Source organism: Gobius niger, assembly GCF_951799975.1.
Source record: "Gobius niger genome assembly, chromosome: 12".
NCBI lineage: Eukaryota > Metazoa > Chordata > Actinopteri > Gobiiformes > Gobiidae > Gobius > Gobius niger.
Genome location: NC_136863.1, coordinates 28,850,715 through 28,876,890, shown reverse-complemented (window position 1 = coordinate 28,876,890; position 26,176 = coordinate 28,850,715). Strand labels below are relative to the sequence as shown.

Below are 26,176 nucleotides of genomic sequence, written 5' to 3'. Positions count from 1 at the left end.
TCGCCGCGTCTTACTCATAGGGTTAATCAATTATTTGCAATGAAATGGACAAATTGCAAAGTGAATGGTTACCGAATTTGGTGCAAATGTTGCTTTTAAGACTGTCTGTTGGAAAAAAAGCCCATTAGCAACAGCCAAAACATTTAATGCTGGCGACAGCCTGCATAAGGGTTTCCAATGATGGTCAGAATGCAGACCACATTCCCACAGCACATTTTAAAGACCAATGAAAGGGCTTCTCGGGTTATATTGAATTGCTTGGCGACTAAATAGTAATAGCATGATGCCATACTGTTGTTTGTGTTGTGGAGGCGGAGGGAGAATGCGAGGGATCAGCGTAAGGACGGGAAGGGGGAAGACGACGGTGCGTTGGTGCGGGCAAAAGACGATAGGAAGAATAGTGTTAACTTGCACACGTTTTTCTTTTAAATCCGACTGGTGTGGGATTTGCACACCCGAGGAAGATTGCAGAAAGTGTGCAGTCGAAACTGTCAGATGTGAACAAGCCACACTGATTCAAAAGGAAACTAATAGGCCAATTAGTTGTTCCATACTGAGATATGTTCTTACCAGAGAACGTGCCGATTTTCTAAGCGGAAAAAAAATGGTGCTATATTGTAAGTAGAGGTGAACGATGTGGATAAAATTTAATATCTCGATATTCATGCCAGATATCTCGTTATCGATATGATACGATACAACTACGGGTTAGGTGAAAACCAAGCATTTTCCAGAAAAATAAAAACATAATAATAAGGAGTGCAGTTTTATTGATGAATATCTATATCGTTTACATCTTGCTTTTTTCGATTTCAATGTTTTGAATGTTCACATCTCGATACGATATACGATATATTTATCAGCCCTAATTGTAAGGCGTAATGATACAGGAGCACTTCAACTTTACAGCGCAGACATCAAAGTGCTCCTAAGGTATTATTACGCCTTACTATATAGTACCCCCTTTAATCTGCTTAGAAAATCGATATGTTTAATTTTGTGTTACTAGGCTTGGGTCGTGTAACTACTCACGTAACTGTATTTAAATAGGGGAAATGTGGAAGAGCTTGGTCATTTCTAACTTCACCCCAGTTTGGAGCTATAGCTATGGTGGGAGAGGCTAAATACTAACAACATTTGCCTGACTGAGCACAAAGACCAGACAGCTACGCATCAACTCGTCTAAGCCCAAGTAAGAACATATCTCAGTATGGAACAACGGTGGCCTGTTCCTTTCACACGAGGAGACCAAATGAACTTTTTTTTTTTGTATTTCCACGGGGAAGAGTAGTGAGTTACTGTGTTACAGAGAAAGGAAATGTATGAATTGCAAATATCGATATTTTAACCTGAGACTTCATTCTTAAAACTGAGCAGCCGGGATTGAAATATTGATGTTTTGGTGTCGATCTCCACATCTCTAGTGTTAGGGAAAAATGTGCGTAATCTCAGTCTGTTCAGTTTCAGTTCAGTAACTTTATTGAGTGACTACAACACTAATGCAATATTGTGCAAGGTGATACAAGACTTAATAAGCTCAAATGGAGAAGAAGAAGTAGAAACATATACTGTATAGTCCTTTCCCTCTCCAGTGTAATAGTTGGTCTTTCCATCCACCTGACTGGCCCTAAACACCCACTGTCGCCGTACGATCCCCCCCAACTGATGCCTTGACAGATAAAGGCCCCTTCATGTGATTTCCACTTGTCTTGCTGAGTAGATGTGGAGCAGAGGGTGTTGTCAGTGTGGAAAGGACGGGTCTTCTCATCGCCGCTGTCTTTGAACATGAGGAGGAAGAGATGGAGAGGCTGATGGGGCTCTGCTGCTGCGGTAGAGATGGGCTGTTAGGCACGGGTGGAAAAAAAAAAAACAGTCATTTTGATTGATTGAATGAGAGTGACCGGAATGAGTTTAGAAGCACGTTTCACGACTTTCTGATATAGCAACGCTGTCACAGTAATGTAGACAACAACAGCTAACTGCTAGTTAACGATGAAAAAAGGCTTTAGAATTTTCTGTTTTTACAATATACTGAAGCATCGAAAGCAGGTACCGACGAGAAATATAAAAACTTAATATTCAAGTTTAAAAGAAAAAAAAAGTGAAACGTGAAAATCATTTTTTATAAAGGGGGAAAATCTGGGGTAAATATGGGAAAATTTTAAAACATTTGGAATATAACAGTGGGAAAATTTGGGGGAAAATTTGAAAAATCAAACAAAATTTGGGGGAAAATTTGAAAAATCAAACGCATAGAACAATTTTGAAAAAAGTGGGAAAATATGGGGGGAAAAAACTTGGAATGTGTTTCTTCTGCCCTTTAGTCGTTAAAGAGGAAGTTTCTTGCTTGTTTCACCTCAAACAAATGATACAAATGCAAAAGAAAGGACATTTAATAAAATCATAATGAGTCTGTTGGTTTTATATGCAAACAATTTAAGTGAATCGTTCAGGTGTCGGCATCAAAAACCAAGTATTGTTAAAGCCCCGGTATTGGAAAAAAAACGTACGGTACCCAGTTGTGGATAGCTTTGTTGTCTGAGTGGGGGCTCCTTCTCGGGTGATTATGCCCAATGCCCCCTTTGGAGATGGTAATGATGATTTAACACAACAAGAGACATAGGGAAGAGTGGAGAGATCAGTGAAGCTGTGTGGAAGTGATTTGTCTGGTATAATGAGGGCTTCTGTGTAATTGGAGGTGTTGTTGGGTGAAAGAGAGATGTGTTTTGGCGGTGAAGTTGAGGCTTGGTCCTGCTCCTGAACCTCAGACGTTAACCCCTGGAGGCCATACAGTCATCCTGGGTTAATATGTTTGGGTTTTCATTACTATTTACTATGTACTGCTGCCCTGAGCCTGCTTCACCCAAAGGAACGTTGACATTAGCAGTATTATAAATCAAGCGTAGGGAGTTGGTTGAGATGTATTCTTTCAAGTATAAAGGCGGATGCATCGGGAACAGAAATAGCCTCTTCAGCACTGAGCGCCAGCAGCTAGACTATCCACTTTCCCTGCTTTGGGTTCTGCTCCAGCTGATGTTATCAAAAGAGTGGCTGTTGTCCTGTAACTGGGACACCGGAGGCGAGGCGAGCTTCGCCGGGCGATTACGCAGCAATGCTTCGTGCTATTTTTACCTGCGTCTTCAAAACTTTTTGTGCGTCTTCACAATTAGGGCCACGCGAATAGTAGGCACGTGTTTGGGAGGGAGGGGGGACTAATTGATAGAGTTAGAGAGAGTGGTGTTATACAAAGACTTAATGAAGACAGTCACAGGATATTATACTACTACTAACTAAACAATTAGATCCTTGTTCAGCTCAGTTTATGTTCAGTCCTACATGCAGGCACATTATGTTTTAAAGCAGTACTAAGTAAAGTGTTTACCTTAATAAATCCTTTCCGTAGTCCCTGTGGGGGTAATACAAGTGTTAATGGGATGATTGGAGGGTCTTTCATCTCCCCCTGGTGTCTCTGACCAGAAAACCATGTTTACAACTTGACTGCCACCGGTGCGGAGAAAGCAATACACACTAATGTAATCACGAAGAAGAAGCTAACATGCTAACGGGCAAAGCTAACTGCGGGCTAACGTCACTTTAAACAGTATTTACAGCCAGGTTTGAGTGAAAAAAAAATATTTCCATTGTGTAATTGGATGCACAGTAACCCTCTCTCCCTTCGCCTTTCCTGTCAGCGTAGTATTTACTCTCCAAGACAATTAATACGTTAAAAAATCGTAACTTGCTACTACACCTGCAGTTGCGCTTATGGCCTCTAGCGGGAAGAATTACTTAGTACTGCTTTAATTTACTTACTCAATTTGAAACATTTGTTTTACACCCTTAGTACACTATGTCAAAGGCAACGAACTCTATCAGATTTGCAATGCTGTTTAACTCATGAGCCCCAGGACCTTCCGTCCTATTCATATCCTATGGAAATGTGACAAATAAAAAATATTTTTTAAAGATTACGTGGTGGTCAAGAAGTTCCTGGTATACAAACATTTACTGCAGGTTAACAACTTGATATTGGACGTAAATACTTCAGTGAAGAAGATGTCTGTGTTTGGAAAGATCGTCCAGGCCATCATAAATGAAAAACAATCAGCAAAAATCAAATCAAAACAATAGCCAATTGAACCTGAAAAGACTCACAGAGACAGAAAGGCATTAAGAACGTTTTATTTAACGAAATTGGGGCTCAGACCCTGGCGGAAGCTTTTATTGATGAACAAAAGAGTTGGACGGCGTGGACACTGGTGGTAGTAGAAGAGGAGACCCGGGGAGATGAGCAGAGCCGAGGAGAGGCCGGGCGGAGAAGGGGTGGAGGAGGGTCGTAGCACGGCTGGGAAACGTTGACCGGGACGCTTTGGTAGGGGATCATGAGCGATGAGTGGCTGGAGTAGGGACGAGCACTGCGGTGATTGGCTGACGTGGAGGTGCGGCTTGAGCACCTGGGTCTGTGATTGGATGATTGGTATGTCTTCCAGGTTGAATTTGCGCAGAAGCTTCATAACAAGCGGTTTTGTGGCAATCTTGTATACGTCAAATGAATGTGAGCCGTTGATATATCATCATTCAAACAAATCTAAGCTAATTCCCTTATGACTGAATGAGACTACACTGCATGTGCAAGTATTACACAAGTGATCAATAGTGGTCAGGTTTGCTCTTTTCTCACATAGGCGATGGTAGATCATGGAATCCTGATGGCTTTATGCTTGATTTTTCTTCAGTGTAGCAGTCACACTTTTCCAGTCGGCTCATTTCTTAAGACCCTGTTGGCTTCTGACAACACAACTTTTGATGGCTTTTTTTTTTTTGAAGTTTCAAGAGTGCTACATCCCTCTTGGTTAGAGGGATTGGCTTTGAACAACTTGTGACTTCTCAGAGTTTTTCAGATGTGTTTTCCCTCCCATTTTGTATGAGGGAAAATGGCTGCATAATAATTCTGCACAGTTGATTCAGAACGTGGACCTGCTTTGACCAAATAATATCTCCATCACCCGGGACGCCTCTCAATGTTACACAGTTTGGAGATTTAAAATGTGAAGTAAAAATAGCAATATGGTCAAAACACTTAGTACTGATACTCATTAACCCCTTGACCCCCCGCCTTAACCGAGCACATTTTCTCCAGTTTTACCCAAATCTAAAAGCTTCCCGACTGGACCTTACGCCATACAGGCCAACCTCATTTGAAAGCTAACACGATTTAGTATTTTTTTGTTCCTTTTTTATAATGTTTTCATTGCTTTGTTGTTATCATGTTTTTAATCATCATTTTTTTTGTAATTCATGCAGTTTTTATATTTGAAGAGCTTAGTGGCGCTAGGCTAGTGCATGCCTATGGTATCAGCTAGCCTGCATTAAAAACAGTCTGACCCGCTCCATAACGCCAGATTAACCATGTAAATGTCTGTGTCGATAGAATATTTTTTATATTTTTTAATATAACTGACCTTGTATCACATGAATTACCGCATTTTGAGGGACTATTTTCTTGCAGATCACTCCGCCGCCGCATAGCTTACAACCACGAAGCTGATGCTGCTCAAATATAAATGCAAAACAGTTTTAATGATTCTATTGACACAGACATTTATATGGTTAGTCTGGCGTTTTAAGTGATTTGCCTCAGGTGCACTGTGGAGCGGGTCAGACTGTTTTTAATGCAGGCTAGCTGATACCATAGAGATGCGCTAGCCTTGCGCCACTAAGCTCTTCAAATAAAAGAACTGCATGAATTTAAGAAAAAAATATCTCCAGAAATCAACAACACTCTGGATAACTAGGAAATGAGGCCCTACGTCAAAAATCCTGAAATATCCCTTTAAGTTAAGGAGGATTATCTTGTCTCACCAAATCAGAATTCCCCATCCACACAGTTAGTTTAAATAGTGTTTGTCCACATTACGAAGATGCATTTTCTCAACACCTTTTGTTTATGCACGCGCCCCTTAAACTCTGACAGCTATATCCTAAAGACGACACCAAACTCGCTAACTGAAATGGTGCTTAGGTAGATGTGAGCCTTGTGTGGAAGCTTTTAAATGGGATGAAACATTTGCTTGTTGTGGATTAGTAGGTCAGCACTTCACAATAGTATTTGGTGGAGTTTGTGATGAATGGGGAGATGTTGCGTCTGTGTGGGGCCGCTGAGAGCTAAGTGTATTAGCCAGCTCCAGTCCGAGCCAAAGGCATTTTCCAGAAATCAATGGAGGCCTGAGTGAGTTCAGTATCAGCAGCAGGCAGGCGCTGAGGGCCGGCGGAGGAGAGGGGGGGCGGGGGGTACAGCTGTCTGTGTGTGCCCCAAAACCAGACAAGTACGTCTTTAACCTCTTAGCCCCCAAAAACACAACTACAAAGTGATGGAAAACCCGAAAAAGAAGCAACAAAAGAGCAATTAAAACGTGTCGGAGAAAAAACATGGCAACATGGAAAAAACGTGGCAAAAAAAGCATCAAAACATGAATGAAAAGTGATGAAAAAGCCACAAAAGAGCAACAAAAATGTACCAGAAAAGCAACAATAACACAATTTGAAGGCGACAAAACCACACGACTAAAAAGTAGGGAAAAAAACAAAACAATTTAGATTTTTTTTTGCAATATTTGAAAAAAAAAAAGGCAACAATTAAAACAGAAAAGAGGTCACAATCAGTTTCGTAAGTCTTGAGCTCCAGTCGAGAAGCTTTTAGATTTGGGTAAAGCCGAACTGGGGAAAATGTGCTTCGTGAAGGCGGGGGTTAAGAGGTTGAAGTACCGTAAGATAAAACTGAGTACAGCATAGAAGGTGGCAGCCATATTTCAACTTGGATTGTGTTAGTTTTTTCGATGAAGGACATGGGTCTGTACGCAACATTTATTTTTCCTAGGATGGGAAAGGCCATATTTGAGAACAACCCTAGTTTAAACTGATCCAAACTACCCGTACACCGAAACCAAGCCCTAACCTTAAAAACACTCAAATTAATGGAAATAGCCCTTTCCCATCCTAGGAAAAAAAAATGCGGTCTGTACAGTTGTCTGTGTGAGGCACTGTTTAAGAAAAGAACAGTCGGCAGCGTTTTAAAGATGAGATAGAAACAGCAGAGCAAAACACCTGCTACTTAATGACACTGTAGTAGAAACAGGACACTGCCATTTGACTTTATTTCATGGACTTTGATTAATGACTATACTCCTATAGGGTGAAGACTGTAATTACCAGGAAACTTAGTTAGCATTTGCTCGGTAATTACATGGAATCAATGCTGCACAATGCATTATCCCTCGCCGTCACAGTTACCATGCTGTTTTCATCATATCACCTTTAGGATTTAGGACCATTTAGGATTTAGGATCACCTGTATCCTAAATCTTTGTCATCACTGGCATAAAGAAACTAAAGAGTGCATGCCCATGTGTGTTTGTTTGTTTTTAAGGAAATGGTATTTCATGACCAGTACAGTATAGGGCTGCATGATTCTGTCAAAAAAAAATAAAAAAAAATCTATTCATTCAATTCAATTAATATCCCATTTATGTTTTCTTTTTTGTTTTGTTTTTTCTTAAAGCCACACCGCGTAGGGTTTTCACTTATAAATAGGGATGCACCGATACCAGTATCGGGTATCGGGCCGATACCACATGCTTGTACTCATACTCGTACTCATTCATGAGGTCCCGATACCAGAAACCGATACCACTTGACGTGCGGCCAGCTGAGGAGAGAAAATAGCAACAAACTGGAGAATTGTTTAGTGGAAATACAATAATCCACATAGAGCTGACTTTATTACAGACTGCGCTCTCTAATCAGAGTCTGTGCTGGATTTAACCAGAGTTAAATGTTGTTAGTGCTGCAGCGTCTGTAGTGTTTACAAGATACATGCTAATGTTGCTAACTCGCGCCTGGCAGTTTTGGCCATTCTGGCGCCGTTTTAAGCCCAGGGGTTTATTCATCTGAAAAACTAACCCAGCGACTAAAAAGTCCTCAGAAAATCCAAATTAAAGAGATACAGCATGTCCATATTGAGCGAAAATGAGCTGCAGCAGAACAGTAAAAACGCTGTAGCTACTCGCAAAGTTGCTATAAACACACGAGAAAATCCACACGGAGCTGAAGTAAAGACGAAAAGAGACCATTTATGTAACATCTCAATACTATTGTTAAATAAAAATACATACATGAATAAAGCACAGGCATTAGGGAGATTTTGGACATGGGCTTTTCTGTCTATGATGGACAGTGCAATAAAAATACAAAATTATATTGAATGAAAATAAAATAAATGGCATCAGCACAATTCTAGTATACCTGCTCTTAAATGTGTAGCCTACTTTACTTAAGGAAATGTACATGAGTAAATTAACTAATTACAAACCAATCTGCTGTGAAAAAAGTGAGAATGTTGAAGAAAATGCCTTGTACTCGTATCGTTATTCGGTATCGGCGAGTACTTAAATCAAAGTACTCGTACTCGTATCGGTTTTAGAAAAAGTGGTATCGGTGCATCCCTACTTATAAATACAATTTAAATACCTGCATTTATTTTATGATAGATCATTTCATCAGTGGAAGAAGACCTCATAAATGTACGAACAAACATGTGCTTTTGCTGGGAGCAGCTCAGCTCTCCTAAGAAATGTAAATGTACAGAGAGAGGGTATGTCTCCAGCTCGTCTCCATGTAGATGTTGACTAAGGTCAGCAGAATTTGAGATTCAAATAGGTTATGTCCTCATCCGGATCCATTCTTTGATTATTCACTGCAGTAATAGCATTTTCTGTGTTGAGCTGGTCAATAGGAGCATGTTTTGCACTGATGGCAACAGTATAGTCCAAAATGTTACGCAGTGTCCCTTTAAATTGAGCATTGAGAAGCATATAGCCTGCTGCTGTTAAACATCGCAAGTGTTTATTTATTACATTTCAGCTTTATGTGATGTGAATCCGCAAACAGGCATTTTACAGAGACGTCAGAAAAACATCCTTAATTTGAATCCTTCTCAGATGAACAGGCCTGGCGTGTCGTGTTCTCCCTTTCTCCCTCATGTTCTCTGACTCACGGTGCTTTGTTCAGGGAGCAAACGTCAAGTAAAACCACGTCATGCACAGACAGACAGATCGTGGACACGGGGACGATTAAGCAACAATAAAAGTGTTCCCTGAATCACGAGCCTGTCTCCACACATGTAAAAATGTTACAATTAGACTACAGAAGAGAAAAACTCAATTACCGCAGTAGCTCAAACGTCAGTATTGGTGCAATAAAGGTTAATTATGCAGCACAGCACGGGCAAACTATTTTGGTTGTTGTTTTAGAACTTGGTCGATTTAGGAAATGAGGTCAGGTTTGGTCATTTGCTACATGGCAAAACGAATTGCTGACTCACAATTGCAATTAGCTAATTATGAATCTGCATGAATCTGCTCACTGCCCTCTACTGTCCTGGAGTGTGATGCACATTCTAGATAAGGCTGTTTAATGGGACAAAACACGATAACTTTGTACTTTTTATTTTGCAGTATTGTTAGTAATTTGTGCCCAGTCACAGGAACTAGGGACACAAGTCGGTTCGGGGGCATTTTGAGATTTTCACAGATTGTTAGTGTAGTCTTCAAGCATTCCAACAATGTGTAACACATGGAAATCTGATAATAATTGGAGAATTGAGAGCAATTTGAACTTAAAGACCCAGAATTTTTCTAACCAGATAAATCGACCTTTGGGTTGTTCTCACCTCGGCTTGGTGTGACGATAGGGCTCATTTACATCTCATTTAGATAAGCCATACCCACTCCCCCCCGTAAAGCTGCAAAGCACAGGGGGAGAAAAGGCAAAAAGCAAGAAAAATGTGCCATCAAAGAAAAACAAAAACAGGTTATATATAAATAAATGTCTCTTGCATAAATCCACGTCCCATAGAGCCTACCTCTACAGCAACTAGCAACACAATGACAACTAGCAACATTATCCCAACACACACACATTTGACCAGAGGGAAAGAAGAACGCACGCCTTTGCTCAGCAAGCTCGTTCACTATTCTGATCAAATCATTTTCGTTGTTCAGTTCTTTTCAATGTAGCGTTATGCAAATCCGGGTTACATCCTTCTGTATTAAAACACGCTCTGAGGCAGGGAATGAGCTCGGGAAATGTAGTGATCAGCAGGGGGCGCTGTGCATGCTTACAGCCAGGGCATCATCAGTCGCACTGGAAAAGTTAGCCATGAGAAGATCACTGGTTTCAAGCAGAAAAACGAACTTCTGTAGTAGTATTCCATGTAGTAGTACTCCAGCGTTAGCATTCGGCTATTCAGAGCGTTAGCAACAACAGCCGGCCTCCGTGAGACACATGGGGCAGTGTTGCATAATCATGATGTCACACACACACAATGACACGCCCCCATGGTGTACGCTATTTCTCTGACTTTTTCACCCTGCGATTTCATGCTTTTAAATATTCTAAAACTGTTATCTAAAATGTGGTGAGGCTTCTCCGTGATCTCAACAAAAAGATTCTGCAAAAAAGCGAAAACCTTCTTTCTCAATTTGTGGGAAACTGAGTCAGCTGACTTGTGTCCCTGGTTCTCGCAACGGGGCACATTTAGCCATGTTGAAAGTACTATTTTTATCTTTCATATGTTGTGGAGGAAAAGTACTAAGCTCTCAATAATGATACAACTCAGGCAAAGCACAGATACTGGAAACTCTACTTACAGTACTGATTATTGGTGAGTTTTGGTCAAGCCTGTGTATGCTGTGACGCAAGACGACATACATTTGTTTCATCGCTAACAGTTGTTTTCTGTCTACTCTGGTCGGGCCATGACTTGATATCCTCTGGTTCCACCACCATTTTGTTGTTGTTTGCTGGAAATGCCAACACGTCAGCGTATATGTATGTGTGGTGAAGTCAAGCGGGCAATCATAAGCTCAGCAGATCTCTCGGAGCGCTGCGGGTGCAGGCGTATGTCAAGTGTGCAGTTTCCCTGATGCCGTCATGGTGAGGAGCGGTGTAATCCCGCTCACTGCAGGCTAATCTCCTCCAGCAGCCTCTCCCCCTGCTCCCACGGCTCGGGCTTCTTTCAGCTCCGCTCATGAAACAGATTTAATTAGACAAAAAAAAAAAAAAAAAAAGGATGGACACTTTCCAACGGTCACTGCTTTGATGCATTGCCCCGGCGCGACTGTTGGAAGGGACTGGGAGGCCAGACGAATGAGATTAGAAAATATTTGATAATTGTTCGGAGAGGGAGGGATTGTGGTTTGTTTGAGCTGGAATAGTGACGAAGGGTGTGGTGATGATGATGCGGCTGTGATGGATTTGAAGGGTTGGTAAAAGAAGCTTCTCGGGCAAACTAGTGCGACAGCCTCGAGTGGCTGAATTCTGGAGGTTCTGAGCTTTCAAAAGAGAGCACTACACAGCCAAAACTCTCACTCACCTGCCTTGACTCGCATATTAACTCATGTGACATCCCATTCTTAAGGCATAAGATTTAATTTGACGTGGGTACACCCTTTGCAGCTATAACAGCTTCTACTCCGCTAGGTAGCCTCCAATTTATCCCAAAGGTGTCTTATCGGTTTGAGGTCGGGACTTTCTGCAGGCCAATAAAGTTCACCCTCTCCAAACGCTCTCAGCTATGTCTTAATGGACCTGGCTTTGTGCCCTTTTGCACAGTCAGTTCGGTAAAGGAAGGGGCCTTTCCAAACCCACAACCCACAAAGTTGGAAGCATGGAACTGACCTCTGCAAAACTATGTCATTGTCCAGTCATACCGCTTGGCAACTATTGCTTCCAGACATTCTCCGGATCTCCCACCATAGAAAGTCCATCCATCCATCCATCCATCCATCCATCCATCCATCCATCCATCCATCCATCCATCCATCCATCCATCTTCTTCCACTTGTCCGTTGCCGGGGGCAACGTGGGGGCAGCTGTTGGAGCTGCCCAAATCACATTGCACCTGCCCCTTATGGCTCCTCCTGCAGGTGGTGGGTCCACAGAAGGACGGCCGCATGTTTCTAACCGGGCCTGTTGGTCTCTCATTTTGGTCTCTCATATGGGGCCTCTGAACCGCTCTTTGTCTGACCCGTCACCTAGGACCTGTTTGCCCTGGGACACCCTCCCAGGGGCACGAAGCCCCCGACAACAGAGCTCCTAGGATTCCAGGAGGGGACCATAGAAAGTAATGGAGCTAATTGCTAACTTTTAAGCCACTGTAAGACTTGTTTTCATGAGCTGTCGTTGCTGGACATCATCACAAAAAGCTGTTTCTACCACTAGGATTACTTTTAAGACCTACAGGAAATATTTAGTTGCACTTAGCAGGGCCTTGATATTTCAGCAGCGGGTGTTTTTTTTTTTTTTTGCCAGCGCTGGTAGCACTCGGGACATCGTGGCTGAAGAATAATGACTATGCTACCTCACTGAATATGAACCACACAGAGAGACAAGCAGCAGCAGCCTTTGTCACACCCCCACAGTACGAGGCCTCTCCTCGGGCGTCTGTCAGCGACTGTCCGCACGTGTCATGTCAGATCTAGGACTTACGCCTAGCCCTGACTGGCCATAAAAGTTACACTTGTTTGTAAGAATGAAGAAGTATTAACTGTCAGATTTAAATCAGACGTGCACTCGGCTCCTGTATGTTTAGCTTGCGACCCAACTTAACAATAACTCTCAAAATCAATACTATATAATATATATATACGATGACCTACCTGGTAGTGCCAGAGCATGACTCATCCACACGGTGGTTCAATTCAATGTAGCCCCAGGGATATTTTCCGATTTCATATGAGATTGGTGCTTTTCGCCTCGATAGTTTTGCTGTCCCCTTTTGTTTTAAATATATTCTACTGCACACTGCAGCCCATTTTGCCTCTATCTGGAGGAGGTCGGGCTGGTATTGCACCAAAAAGAGCCACAGTGATGGGGTAACGGGCTACTTAGTAACGAGTACTCAGATTACATTTTCCAGGTAATGAGTAAAGTATAGTTTTGCATTTGCAGATTAATCTAGTTTAGTCTACTAGTGTCTAGTTTGGGTCCTGCAGCGTGAGGAGAACATGCAAACTCCACACAGAAAGGCACTGTCAAGCAGGGAATCAAACCCAGACCTTCTAGGTGTGAAGCACAAGCGCTAACCGCTGTGCCACCATGCCACCCAGTGTAGCTTCTTATGTGGTTGAGGAAAGCTGTACAATATATCTAACTCAAGTTGAGTATGTTGTGTGTTTATTTTTACCAATTCAATGCACTTTGTAAAGCCTAAGAGCTCCTTTACAAACGTCCTTTTTGTTGAAAAACTGGCGCAATTTCTGACAGCCAAACTGTTTACATAAAGCGAACAAAGCTAAGCTTTTATAAGTTCATGCTCATTATTGTTGCCTTTAGCTGTAATTTGTCCACATAAAAAATAAAGCTCAGAAGCTAATTTATTGTGCTATTATTGAAAACGTTTACTGGCATCAGGCTGTTTGCGTGATGTTCTTTTGGCGACTCGGTTTGTGAAAAGGTTCATTCCTCATCGGAAAATATAAAGGTAAAATATTACCTTCATAATAAAGTAGCACAGTAACGTAACAAGCTACTTTTCCAGAAGAGAAACAAGCCAACTTAATGACTTACTTTTAAAAGTACCCAACATTGGTTATGGTTCAGCTCCACCTCTTGATGGAGCTAGCTAAGAGTTACTACAGGGCATGTCTTTTGCCGAAGGTCAATTGTCCAAGATCTCTTTAATAAATTGCCACATAATTACCACAGTTACAATTACATTTTTAGATCACTGTTATTATTATTATTTTTTTTTCCAAATTTCCAAATTTAAGGAAGAAAATGCCCAAGTGCAACATGACATGCGACATGTGACCGGATGCAGCGATTAGACTAGAAATACACTCGTCATGATTGAAATACTTTCCACTGAAACAAATCTCAACAACGATGCACTCGGACAGTCAATGATCCTCGCATTGTGGCCAGTTGTGAAGCTATTATCATTTCTCCTCCTTCTGTACATATATCCGCTGGAAATTAAGGCTTTTTCTCGAGGTGAAATCATCTATTAGGGATTTGTAGGCGTTTTGAATTTCTAAACCCATGCGTATCAGTATCAGTCATGTTGACGCTCCAGACGGCTATTCAATTTCACTTTGATTAAGTTGTGACTGGCGCGGTATTTATTACACCGGCGGTAATATTTTTCTGGAGCTGTCCGTTTTTTTTCTCCCTCATGCATCAGCGGTGGTGAATGCGTGCCGGTCTTCGCAATATCTGGGCGGAGAAGTCACATTACCAGCATTGTTGATTTTTATATATTTTCTGATATACACCGGGCTTCTTGCAATACAGAGGTGCTACGTTCTGCGTTCTAGCTACATATGCTACGTTCACTCAGTTCTGATCCAATTGTTGCCTGTATTTGTTTATTTACTTACATATTGATTCATTTGGACATAGCAGAATGTGTAACACTGGTAAGGACAGGATGTTAGCTCCACAAAGTTCAGCTCTCTCTGCAGCTGGACTCCCTGTCCATTACCTGTCTTCTGTCCCACTGTTTTTTTCTCCGTGCTGTTATGGAGGATTGCTATACATCTACTGCTTCATGCTCCTCAACTCTTGATCTCTTGCTAAGCTTCATCCTCTCATCGCAAAGTAAAAACCCTCACCATAGCTTCACTACAGCCACAGAGAGTTTTTTTCTTTCCACAGCTGCGCAGCAAGGGGGAGCTAGAGAAGGATGAGTAGGTGGGGCTTATGGGGATTTTGTGTGACTATCAGGAAGTGAAACTACTTTTATGTTTCAGCTGTTAAAATATTAATATTGCATTTTCAAACCAACAAAGTAAGATAGTGATAAAGATGTTTTTTTTTAAGATGATCGCCAAACACCAGGGAGAAGTAATACCGCCTTTTTAATAGAAATGTGTCTACGATGCATACAGAATGAAACGCGTCATAGAAGGGGCGTGGCCTTGCTGACGGGGAAGGAAGTAGACTATGTTTTGGCAATCACAATTTTTCATTTTCCTGACTTTAAAAGGACTAGATGCAAGTTGGTCATTTTTATACTATATACACGGTTTGACACGGAACTGGAGGATTTTAGATGCAGTTGTGGTGAATAGGTCTGAGCTCATTCTACACATTAGGACATTGCTGGAACATGTAGGAAAATACGTAGTTTTAATATAGTATAGTTCCTTTAAATATATTTATCAGTATTTATGGTCTGTTGAACCACTTTGCTCCTCTCTATGTCTCTGTATCTTTATTTAGTGGAAAAAAAATAATAGTAATTCAGCATTTGTTAACGCAGTTCTAAGTAACTTGTTTACCTTAATAAATCCTTTCCGTAGTCCCTTCTTGGGTAATACAAGTGTTAATGGGATGATTGGTGTGCAGTCACCAATGCACACCAAAGGAATCATGAAGAAGCTAACAGGCTATTGGGCAAAGCTAACTGCGGGCTAGCGCCACTTAAACCGTATTTACAGCCAAGTTTGAGTGAAAAAAAAATATCTCCATTGTGTAATTGGATGTACAACATCCCTCTGTCCCTTTGTCTTTTCTGTCAGCATAGTATTTACTCTCACGGACAAATAATGTGTAAAAAACCACAACATGCTACAGCATCCTGCAGCTTATGGCCTCTAAAGGCATGAGTTACTTAGTACTGCTTTAAAGCTTTAATGCTTTATTTTCATTAGTAGTGAACCCTGCTCTGCCCCCGTCCCCACCCCCACCTTGCTTTCCACCCTCACCCATGTCCCTCAATCCCTTCCACACACTGCCATACATTTTGTTTTTATACGGTCAAAAACAGAAGGGAAGTATCAATAGTTAGCAGAATAAATAAAATATGTAGCAAACTGCCACTTTTGGCATTTAGAAGAATAATGTTACATTTAGAACAAAATTTACAGTGTAGAGCTTTCAATCCCACAACCCTCGAACGCCTCATACACTTCCCTGTGCGTGCTTTATTTGAAAAAAAAGAAAAGACCTGACAGCTCCCTGTAGATATTGGATTATTAAACAAAAGAGTATTTCAGCGGCATCAGAGCAGCTGTCTCAAAGGCGGCGCATCTAGCAATGCAATGTGGGAATGCAATGGCTCCTTAAAAGTAATGGAGGAGTAATGGGAGAAAGCTTCTCCTCTTTGTTTTCCCACACTGGCTTCTTTGAACATGACCAAATATGGGCAACTCCAAAGATGCCGTCTGTATCTATATGTGCCAGTGACACAATCAAACGCCAAATTCCCACATGTGCTCTCCCCTGGGCTTTCTCATGGTAATGTCATGTGTGACTTAAACAGTGTTTAAACAGTGTTGTGCCCAAGGACAAAGGTAGTCCATACTGTAGCTCTACCACTGAGCTAATTGGTGTCCACTCCATCCACCGCTTCAGATTCCCTCATGTATGTTATCACCTGAGAAGCCGAGCACTCTGCTGCTGCGTCGTACTTGTAAAGCAAACTGTTTTAGCACATTTCGCTAGATAAATTAATTAAGGGCTTGTTTCACAAACGGGACGTGTGAACAGCCTATAATCGGCTCCCCTGCTCTGACAACCAGCCCTTCTCCCCGGTCTCCGCAGAGCCAAGCGCATTGCTGTGCTCTAGGCTGCTGCTTACAACCGTTCAGCCCCTTCCCCGTGCCTTTTCTCCCCCGCTTTAATGGAGCTTTCCCGTCCTAAGGCGTGTGTCTGCGGCGGATTACGTTCAAAAGAATTAGCCATGCTTGTAAAATATGATTAGACCAAATGAGAGGTAAGCGTTTTTTTGATGACATGCGGGGAGGTACGGGTCTTATGACATGGGATTGGCAGGCTAGGTATATCGTTTGTTTATTCGTATTATGGGGTGCGTATATGGCAAATGATAGCCTTTGTATTGTTGCTCGATGTCGTTTTGGGAACTATGCTATGCTTTGAAATGCTGTACACTGCGTTATTCATTTAGAGGTAAGGGAAGCACTGTGCTATGTTGCAGTGGGTGAAAAAGTTTATGGTAGTACTTTACAGCACAGTAATAGAATGGTGATGGGAGGAAAATTGCATGGTGCCTATACAAATGTTGGTAATGACAAAGACCTTAACTTATACTCAGTTTAAATACCTTAAAAAAGCATGGTTATTATTTTATGGTTTCGATCATTGGAATTAATCACATTTAATCAGACTTTTTTTTGTGGTTATACTTGTTGAAGGTATATTTTGGGAGATTAAAAAAAGATCTGTATTTTTAAACCTATTTCAGGTAGAGAGAAGATGCCTGTGTGATCATTTCCTTCTTTAGGCCTATTCAAGACAGTTATTAAATAGTGTGTTGGCCTATACAGTTTAGGATTGAAGGCACATGACATGACTCGAGAAATGTATTAGGGTCTTCGTCCATAGCTAAAAACAATACAAAAACTAGAGAGAAGAGCCATGAAACAACTCCATTAACAACCAGGTAACTCCAGTGTTTTACATTTTAAAATCTCCATGGCTTTATTATTATGGAATACACTAGGAATCCCAGAAATCATAGTGGTTTTGACGACGCAATCCCAAGCTCTATTTTCATCATGTGAAAAATGTCAACCCTCTGCTTGAAATAAGTTGGCCAAGTGGCTTATTTACCTTTTTAAATACCTTGACAAAGTGAGTTCAGGCATATATCTTGAAAACATAAATATTTAAGGCACTGAGCGCTCTGCAACGGTTGCATCAATGATGAACTCTGAATAATTAAATATATCCTGATTTTAATCTATAGCCAGTGTCTTTAATCAAGCAGAAGGAAGCAGAAGGAAGGGCATGTCAGTCATTTAAACTTAGTTTTTTTTTTTTTAACACAGCTTTGTCTGCTTTTTTCCAGATTAGAACTTTGCAATAAGTATTGTCAGTGCAGTACTTGGTAATGAAAATCCTTTATACATTTTTTATATATGAAACAGTTTTTTTCCCTTGTACTTGTTGATAATTTTTTGGTAATGCACAAAATGTTATCTCTAAAAGATTTAGGTAAAGGCAAGAAAGCTTGCCTTTACTGTAAGCGAACACATTGCTTATGTCTAAAACACCTTTGTGTCTCCCTGCACTGTTTTACAGAAGGAATGGCTGTGCTTGAACTGCCAGACACAGAGGGCCTTGTCGGGACAGCTTGGAGATCCAGGGAAAATGGCCCAGCCGGCACCTCTATCGGTCAAGGCAGTGGCCCAGGCCGCACTGGCGTTCACAAAGCCACAACCTACTCCGGCAGAGGCCAAACCCGTACCACCAGCTGTCAAAGCCAAGCCCGAAACTGCTCCCAAACCACAAACCCCCCCTCCAAAAGTCAAAACAGAAACCAAGGCTGTCCCCGAGTCGGAAAAGCTTCCAGATGGCAAGCCTGTACCACCAGCCAAGCCCATCGGTGTTACTCCTGAAAAGAAGCTAGTGGATGTCCCCAAAGAGGCAACAACGGAAGCTAAAAAGGAAGCAGAGAAACCAGTGGCATCTGTCCAGGACATTACAAAGAAGTATGAGCCAACTGAAAAACCAAAAGCCGAGGTAGCAGTTTCACCCGCTCCTGCGACACCAACCAAGGCGACCGTGGCACCCATCTCAACTGTGCCCAAATCAGAAGTGGCAGAAGTGGTGCCAGTAGCGCAGAAAAAGCCGTCTGAGGTGATTACACTGGCAGAGGATACAAAAGCAGTCAAGGCTGAAGCAAAGACGCAAGAGCCGCTACCCAAAAAGAAGGTTGAACCGGTCTCAGCAGACGACAGTGTGGCCAAGGGTGCTGAGATCACTAAACCTGCAGCCATTCAAGTAAGTTGCATGAACTTTTTGAGACCTTTGTTGTAAAGTACTTCAAAATGTTGCCATCTGGACTGGTTTCATGAGACTTAAAGCAATACTAAGTAACGTGTTTACCTTAATAAATCCTTTGCGTAGTCCCTGTGGGGGTAATACAAGTGTTAATGGGATGATTGGAGGGTCTTCCATCTCCCCCTGGTGTCTCTGGCCAGAAAACCATGTTTGCAACTTGACTGCCACCGGTGCGGAGAAAGCAGTACACACTAATGTAATCACGAAGAAGAAGCTAACATGCTAACGGGCAAAGCTAACTGCGGGCTAACGTCACTTTAAACAGTATTTACAGCCAAGTTTGAGTGAAAAAAAATATTTCCATTGTATAATTGGATGCACAGAAACCCTCTCTCCCTTCGCCTTTCCTGTCAGCGTAGTATTTGCTCTCCAAGACAATTAATACGTTAAAAAATCGTAACTTGCTACTACACCTGCAGTTGCGCTTATGGCCTCTAGGGGGAAGAGTTACTTAGTACTGCTTTAAGGTTGTTAAGCATCTCATCCATGCTTCCTTGGTTCAAGAAAGGCAAAATATCTTTAAAGAGAGGTGAAACATCAATTCTCAGCAACCCAGTCCAGGTAGCCATACTTTCCATGATATACTTGCAGTGAAAAATTCAAGGATCATCAAGAACTTCTAGCCTTCTCCTATTACTTCCCTTTCTACTACAATGTGCTACGATTGCAGCAATATCTAACTAACTTCAACTTTAAAATAACATAGCTAATGTGTTATAGTAGTTGCTTTGGGCTTTTTAGAAATGTCCTAAAATGTAATCCTAGAATACCTCCTAAATATTGGGAGTTATACTCAAATTAATTTGACATTTTGTAGCAAGGGGTTGAAGAATTGTTTAAAATTGTGTATTTGTCCATAACTAAAAGGCAGATGTTTATAAAAGCCTTATCTACAGGCACAGTAATGTTGCATATGTCTGTATTTGCAGGCTGATAAAGATGTTGCAAAGGAGCCAGCAAAAGAGGATCGAAAGCCCTCCACAACCATGGAAGTCGCAAAAGTGAAAATATCTCCCCCGACTACTCTTCAACCTAAAGACCTTGAAGAAAGCTTACCCCAGATTTTACCATTGTCGGAAGACTCAAAAGATGTACGAGTGGTTAGCGACGCAAATGAAAATACCATCAAGCAGGATGAACAATTGCTAGCAAAGGAAGAAGCTAAAACTGAGAGGAGGCGTTTGAGTTTCCAACCGATGGAGGAGAGCAGTGAAAGCGAGCTCACCCCTTCGCCTAAGGTACAGCGGAGAAGGTTGAGGGTAACTCACGTTTCATCAAGCAGTGAAGATCTGAAAACAGAAAGTGCAGACTCCTCTGGGGAAGACGAAGAATTCCTCCGCAAACAGATCATGGAAATGCGTGATGATGAACAGATGTCGCTTTCAGAGGACGATAAAGAGAAGGAGGCTGATGATTTGGTCAGAGAGGTTGTTGTTGACAATGCTGCTCTTGTTACCAAACCTTCCCTACCTACAAGTGACAACGAAGGGGCTGTGTCTATGATTAAAATCCTCCCTCAAACTACTACTTCAGCTGGTCAGGAAGCTAATGAAACCATTTTAAAGAAAGCAACACCAGTAATGAGACAAAGACAAAGCACCGACGAAGAAGTAGAGAGCATCACTGAGTCACTGTCCAAAGGCTCTTCAAGTGTTCAGGCATCCAGCTTCACCCCTGGATCCTCACCCACATCAGCATCTTCCATAGAAGAGGACAGCGACAGTAGCCCTAGTCGCAGAAAAGCTACAGACAAACAACATAGGAAGGGAAAACACCGACAGCCCACGCAGCCTCTTCCAACCATTGAAGATTCATCTGAGGAAGAAAGAATGAAAGATGATGAGAAATCATGGAAAGATAAAGATGAAGATGTTTCCTCTTCCGAAGAGTTACGACGTGTCACCGTTGTAAGCGATAAGACCTCAGGATCAGACCTGTCAGCAAGTGTGGAGTCAGCGGACAGGCAAGCTTTGAATAGAGGCCGCAAGCCTTCGCCAACAGTCATACCGTTCACTCCAGAGCCTGTCTATCAAATAATGACAAAGACATTGAAGAGTGCTGATGAAGCTTATGAGGAAATCCTTCAGAAAGCAAAAGCTATTCCAGGTGAGAGCCCTCCTGACATTGAACCAATGTTTGGAGGAATGCCAATTGAAGACTACCTATATGAGTCACTAGTTGAGGAACCAGAGAAGATTTGTGAAAGTGAAGACCTCAATGTTGATGTCACTGAGCCTTCAAAGAAACTCAGATCTCCAGAAGAGGTTTATGAAGAGATGATGCAGAAAAAGCGAGAACTCATGATGATAGAACAGGAGCTACAAGAAGCCCAGATTTTGTTGGAGGCTTCCGCAGCTGCAGAGGAAGAGACTTGTGTGGTCACTATGCCCACAGAGGAGCTATCATCTCCTCCATTGGCTGATGCAGGGGATGAAGTTTCCACTGAAATGCAATTAAGGAAAAAGAAAAGGCCAGCCCCACCACGGCCCACTGAGCCTCCCAAACGTTCTGATTCGGCAGTGATTCACAGTTATCCCACTGGTATAAGTTTTGTAAGGCCTATGCTTCCCCAAGATCCTTCACTTGCAAAGGCACTTTTCCCTATACCACATTTAAAGATTACCCAGTGTTCTTCAGGGGAGGAGGAAGAGGATAGTCTTGCTGATGAATATGGTGTTGGCATGTCTTCAGACATTACTCCCAGTGATGACTCTGATGCTAAAGAACCGAGCCCACCTCTGTCCGAAACTGCTGAAATGGAGCCTATTAGCATAGTTTGTGAAATACCAGAAGCCAGGCCAATTCCAACACCAATTTCAGCCCCAGAGCTAACTTCTACACCTTCCCCTGTATCAACCATTTCTCCACCAACTTCCCCTGCAACTCCAGAATCAAGTTTGGCAACATCTTCTTCATCATACCAAGCTCAAACTCCTCCATCTTTAGACTCGACTCCAATATCGACGCCAACACCTCCAACCTCAGTTGTAACACATTCCCCACCAGAAACCATAGTGTCTGCAATACCACAGGACTCGGCCACTGAACATGCTTTGTCTACTGTTATTGTTACGATACCAGATGTGGTCCAGAAAGACCAAGCTAAGGACAAAGCTTCAGTGGTCAAGGCATTGACTAAGGAACCTACAATAGTTCAAATGCCAGACTTGGTATCATCCCCATCCCAGATGCCAGTCGCAGCAGCAACTGTAAAGCCTACTATAGTGTCCGTTCAAACCACAACCCAGACAGTTCCAGCAGTGGTTGGACCAGCAGCTGCTAGCCGAGCTTTTGCATCATCTGAATCCCCTGTTATCGTACAGATGCCAGACCTGGTGTCAACTGCATCCCCTGCAGTTTCCACAAGTGTCACGATCCCATCTCAGGCCCAAACTGCTGTCGTTCACTCTATTGCGGTTCAACCAGCTGTCTCCTCTGCAAGTCCTGTAGCTCAAGTTCCCACACCACCTGTGGCCTCGACGACAATAATCAAAAGAAAAGTCCCACCTCCTCCACCACCGCGATCAACTTCAGTTTCTTTGCCTGATGACAGACTTCAACAGAAAGCACCTCCTGCAATTACTACAGTCACTGCTGCTACACCAAAACCCACCCAGCCAATGCAGTCCGTAGTTGTAGACATACAGCCAAGAGTAGACGCTGGGGCAGATACAACTCAGTTAGTCACCCCCACAAGACAAGGTCATGTCATGATCATTGTGCCTAGTAAAGAAAATGCAACATTACAGAACCAAATACAGGACAGCATAGCAACGACATCGTTACCTCTTACTAGTCAAACAATTTCACAAGTGACAACATCCACAAAGGTATCAGCTCCACCGGTTCCCCCTAAACCTGTGGTTGCTCCATCACAGGCAGCTGACACCATAGAAATATCTGTTGCTGATACTCCCCCTCCGGCTCCATCAACATTACCCAAGCCATCTATTTCTCCAAAGCCCCATGCCCCGAGTGTCTCAACAACTACAACAAGCATAACAACAACAACAACAGTTATAACTCAGGCCCCTGTTTTAACAAGTGGTGCCAGTCAAATGGCCAAGCCCCCTCCACCTATCCCACCAAAACCTGTGTCTATTCCAGCCGGTTTAGTTTTCAGCCACAAACCAGGAGAGAGTGTTAAACCACCTTATGCTATTCCCAAAGCTGCTACACTGCCTAGAACAAAAGAACCACCAAATGCTCTTTCCCTTAGCATCACACGACCTGTTGAATCTAAATCGGGTGCAACATCACCAAAGTCGCCTGTGTCTCCAAGATATGCAAATTGTAGGGAAACGTACGTGGTCATTACCCTTCCTTCAGAACCTGCTGAACCAGGGTCCCCACCAGAAGGCATTACCGTTGTGGCACCTGTAAGACGAGGGTCAACCCCATCTACAAAAGTGTCAGAGGTGCGTGCCACACCCATAGAGCAGAAAACAACTGAACAATTATCTACAAAGGCAACACCAAGAAGAGCATCTATGCCCACTGTGAGATATCCATCACCAACTCCACCAACACCACCAATTGTGGTCATAGAACACTTGCCCTCCAAGGTGGTTAGCACTGAAACACAGCAGAGACAAGTTCCGACTGTTCACATGGTGCAGTCTGTGGTCGATGCCCCAGTTTTGCCAAGTAAGGACACGCCCATTCAAGTACAGAGTGTAGCAATTCCAATCAAGAAGCCCTACATGCAACTTGTAGAACAGAAGCCAATTACTCAGCCCGTGCCAGCGCCGGAAGTTATTATATTGTCTTCAGAGCCAGTTATTCCAATTCAGCCACAGACAGTACAAGTGACAGCTAGAGCCCAATCCATCTCTAGAGAAAAGCAACCTATAAAAACAGATCCTCAGGCACCAATAACAACTGTAGAATCACAGCAGTTTTCATCAGCGCAACCTGTAGATGTTTACCTCAACATGCAAGATATTGATATTCCAACCAGTATTGTTCCACAAGTTGAAACTTATATTGAAATCCAAAAGGAACCCGGAATTTCCAGCGAAGTAATACCAGTCACAGCAAATGAACCAGACATACACATTGCTGCTGGTCTACCACAAGTATCGCAATGTTCTCTGCTGCAACAGACACCTCCATTGACTGAGACAAGAGAACAAGCAGTTATTCTGATGCCGCCTCCAACAGCGGCCGAGGTTATGAGCGTAATACAGGCAACTGTTCCTGAGATAACCCCACCATCTCTGCCTATAGGGATCTTGCAACCTACAGAAGCTCCAAATTCTTATATTCAAGGAAATTTTACAGCAGCTGCCCCTCTAGTTATGCAGCCTCCAACACCACCCCTCGAAGTGATCGCATTGCCTTACGAGAGACTAACAGGCGTAAAAACGGAAGATGTCAGAAGCACCACAATACCGTCAGTAGCACAACCTCAAACGGTGATCCCGGTAGAAGTTGTCACAACTGATGAAACCACTACTAGGAGACGGTCTTCTATAACAATGGTTCCACAGCCAATATTTGTTACAAGTCAAACCGTCCCCTATGAAGTGCCCTCACAGATTGTTAAAACAGAGGAATATGCTGCTACACGGAGGGAGTCCATAACTCTGCCACAGCCAACACAAAAAGATGAAGTTGTGTACATGTCAACGCAAAGAGATGTTTCAATCGATATGCCTGAAAGATCGGAACCAAAGCCAGTTTTCATTTCCGAATATGACCACACCCAAATTGAAGATGACATGTGTGGAAGGAGATCTTCAATCCCAACTCGTGATATGCCACAGGGTGTTCCCGGCGCTCCTGTCACGATAACAAAAATACAACAGGAGTCTATTGAAAGCCAGGAGATCAGAGGACAAGAAAAAGTGGTCTCCAGTATGAGCCACGTGTATTCTTCGCAGATTTCTACCTCAGGTCACCCTCCGGAAAGTGTGCCGAGTGTCGTCACTCAGGTGGTCACAACTGAAGTGCAAAGAACAACCGTTTCTGTTGTTCATGAAATAATTCCGCAAGCACCGCCCTCAAACGTGGCGATAACAATTCAGCCTGAACTTGTCAGAGCTACGCCTCCCCCGAAACAGAATGGAAGAGTCTATCCTGTTGATGTCATAGATTTGCGAACAATGAGAGATGGCATAAAGATGACAGAAGGGGGAATGGACTTGACTCCTCCCGAATCATGTCGACAGTCATTCTCAAGCGACTCGAGTGGGCGTCAAATCACTGCTGTGCAGCCTGAGATAGTGAACCTCAGTGCAGAAAATACCCCGTCCACAACATTGGCTGTTGTGACAGACAGCATCACCATTGTAACTTGCACTGCCACCATTGCCTCATACACTCCAGCAGAAAAACCCCTGGATTTGCAAGGCTCAGTCACATCATCACCTCTTCCCCTAACAGCGTATAAACCATTTGAACCACTTGCACAGATAGTGTACAAACCCGTGAGGGCAATTACTCCAACCGCTACAGTAACATCCACTATGCAAGACTCACCAATGAATCTCTCTTATGGGGCGATAGTCTCTTCAGCAGCTCGACCACCAATTTCTCCATCAGCACCAGTTATTTGTGTAGAGGCAAACGGTGCCATTGACTTATCAAATTATAAACCAATGAGAGCTATTGTGACATTGACAAGTACCAGTCCAGGAGTAACGACTGCTGTTGTCGAAGATGATGACACTCCAATCGACTTGACCGCAGGAAGGAGTGTGTGCTGCGATGTTATATATAAGCTTCCATTTACCGGAAGTTGTCGAAACCAACCAGCGGTCACCACGCAACCAGACAGCCAGTACCAGGACAGCACAGGGTTGTACAGTATCAAAGGCATAAATGGAATGAAGGTGTCATTGTCGGACACTAATATTCCAGAGGTGGCACTGGTTCCCTACGATCCAACAAAACACCTGGACTATCTCAATGGATCATCAGATAACGCGATAGACCTCACTGCTACAAAACTTTCGACTGGTAAGTTCAGAAAACAAGTCTTTCGAGCATGCTCTTTGAGTTTTGTTTGTTGTGCTGAAATTTCACACTCAAAAAGTGGGGATATTATGCTTTTTTTATATTCAAGGTTCACTTCAGTTTACTAACTCACAGCAAGACTTTCCTTTGTCCCCTCACTCTCCAGCACCTCATAAAATACATAATCCATTTCAGCTCAATGGATGTAACTTACAAGTGGACAGATCAAAAAGCATCTTGCTTTGTCGTAAAGTTCTGGTGGATAGAGGCGGCGTGGCTATGCATTCAAAAGTTTTCATAACACTTAAAACAAACACACGTAAATAACTCAACACACAATGTCAGGTAT

General features: G+C 42.7%; 1 protein-coding gene across 1 annotated transcript in view; it reads left to right on the top strand.

The window, feature by feature from the left end:
- Positions 1-26,176, top strand: part of pclob (piccolo presynaptic cytomatrix protein b) — a 119,269-nt gene that overhangs the window by 32,333 nt on the left and 60,760 nt on the right. Inside the window, exons 14-15 of the mRNA XM_079567585.1 lie at positions 18,106-18,807; positions 19,797-25,830. Of these exons, the coding sequence (XP_079423711.1) occupies positions 18,106-18,807; positions 19,797-25,830 (6,736 nt within the window). The remainder of the gene's footprint in view (positions 1-18,105; positions 18,808-19,796; positions 25,831-26,176) is intronic.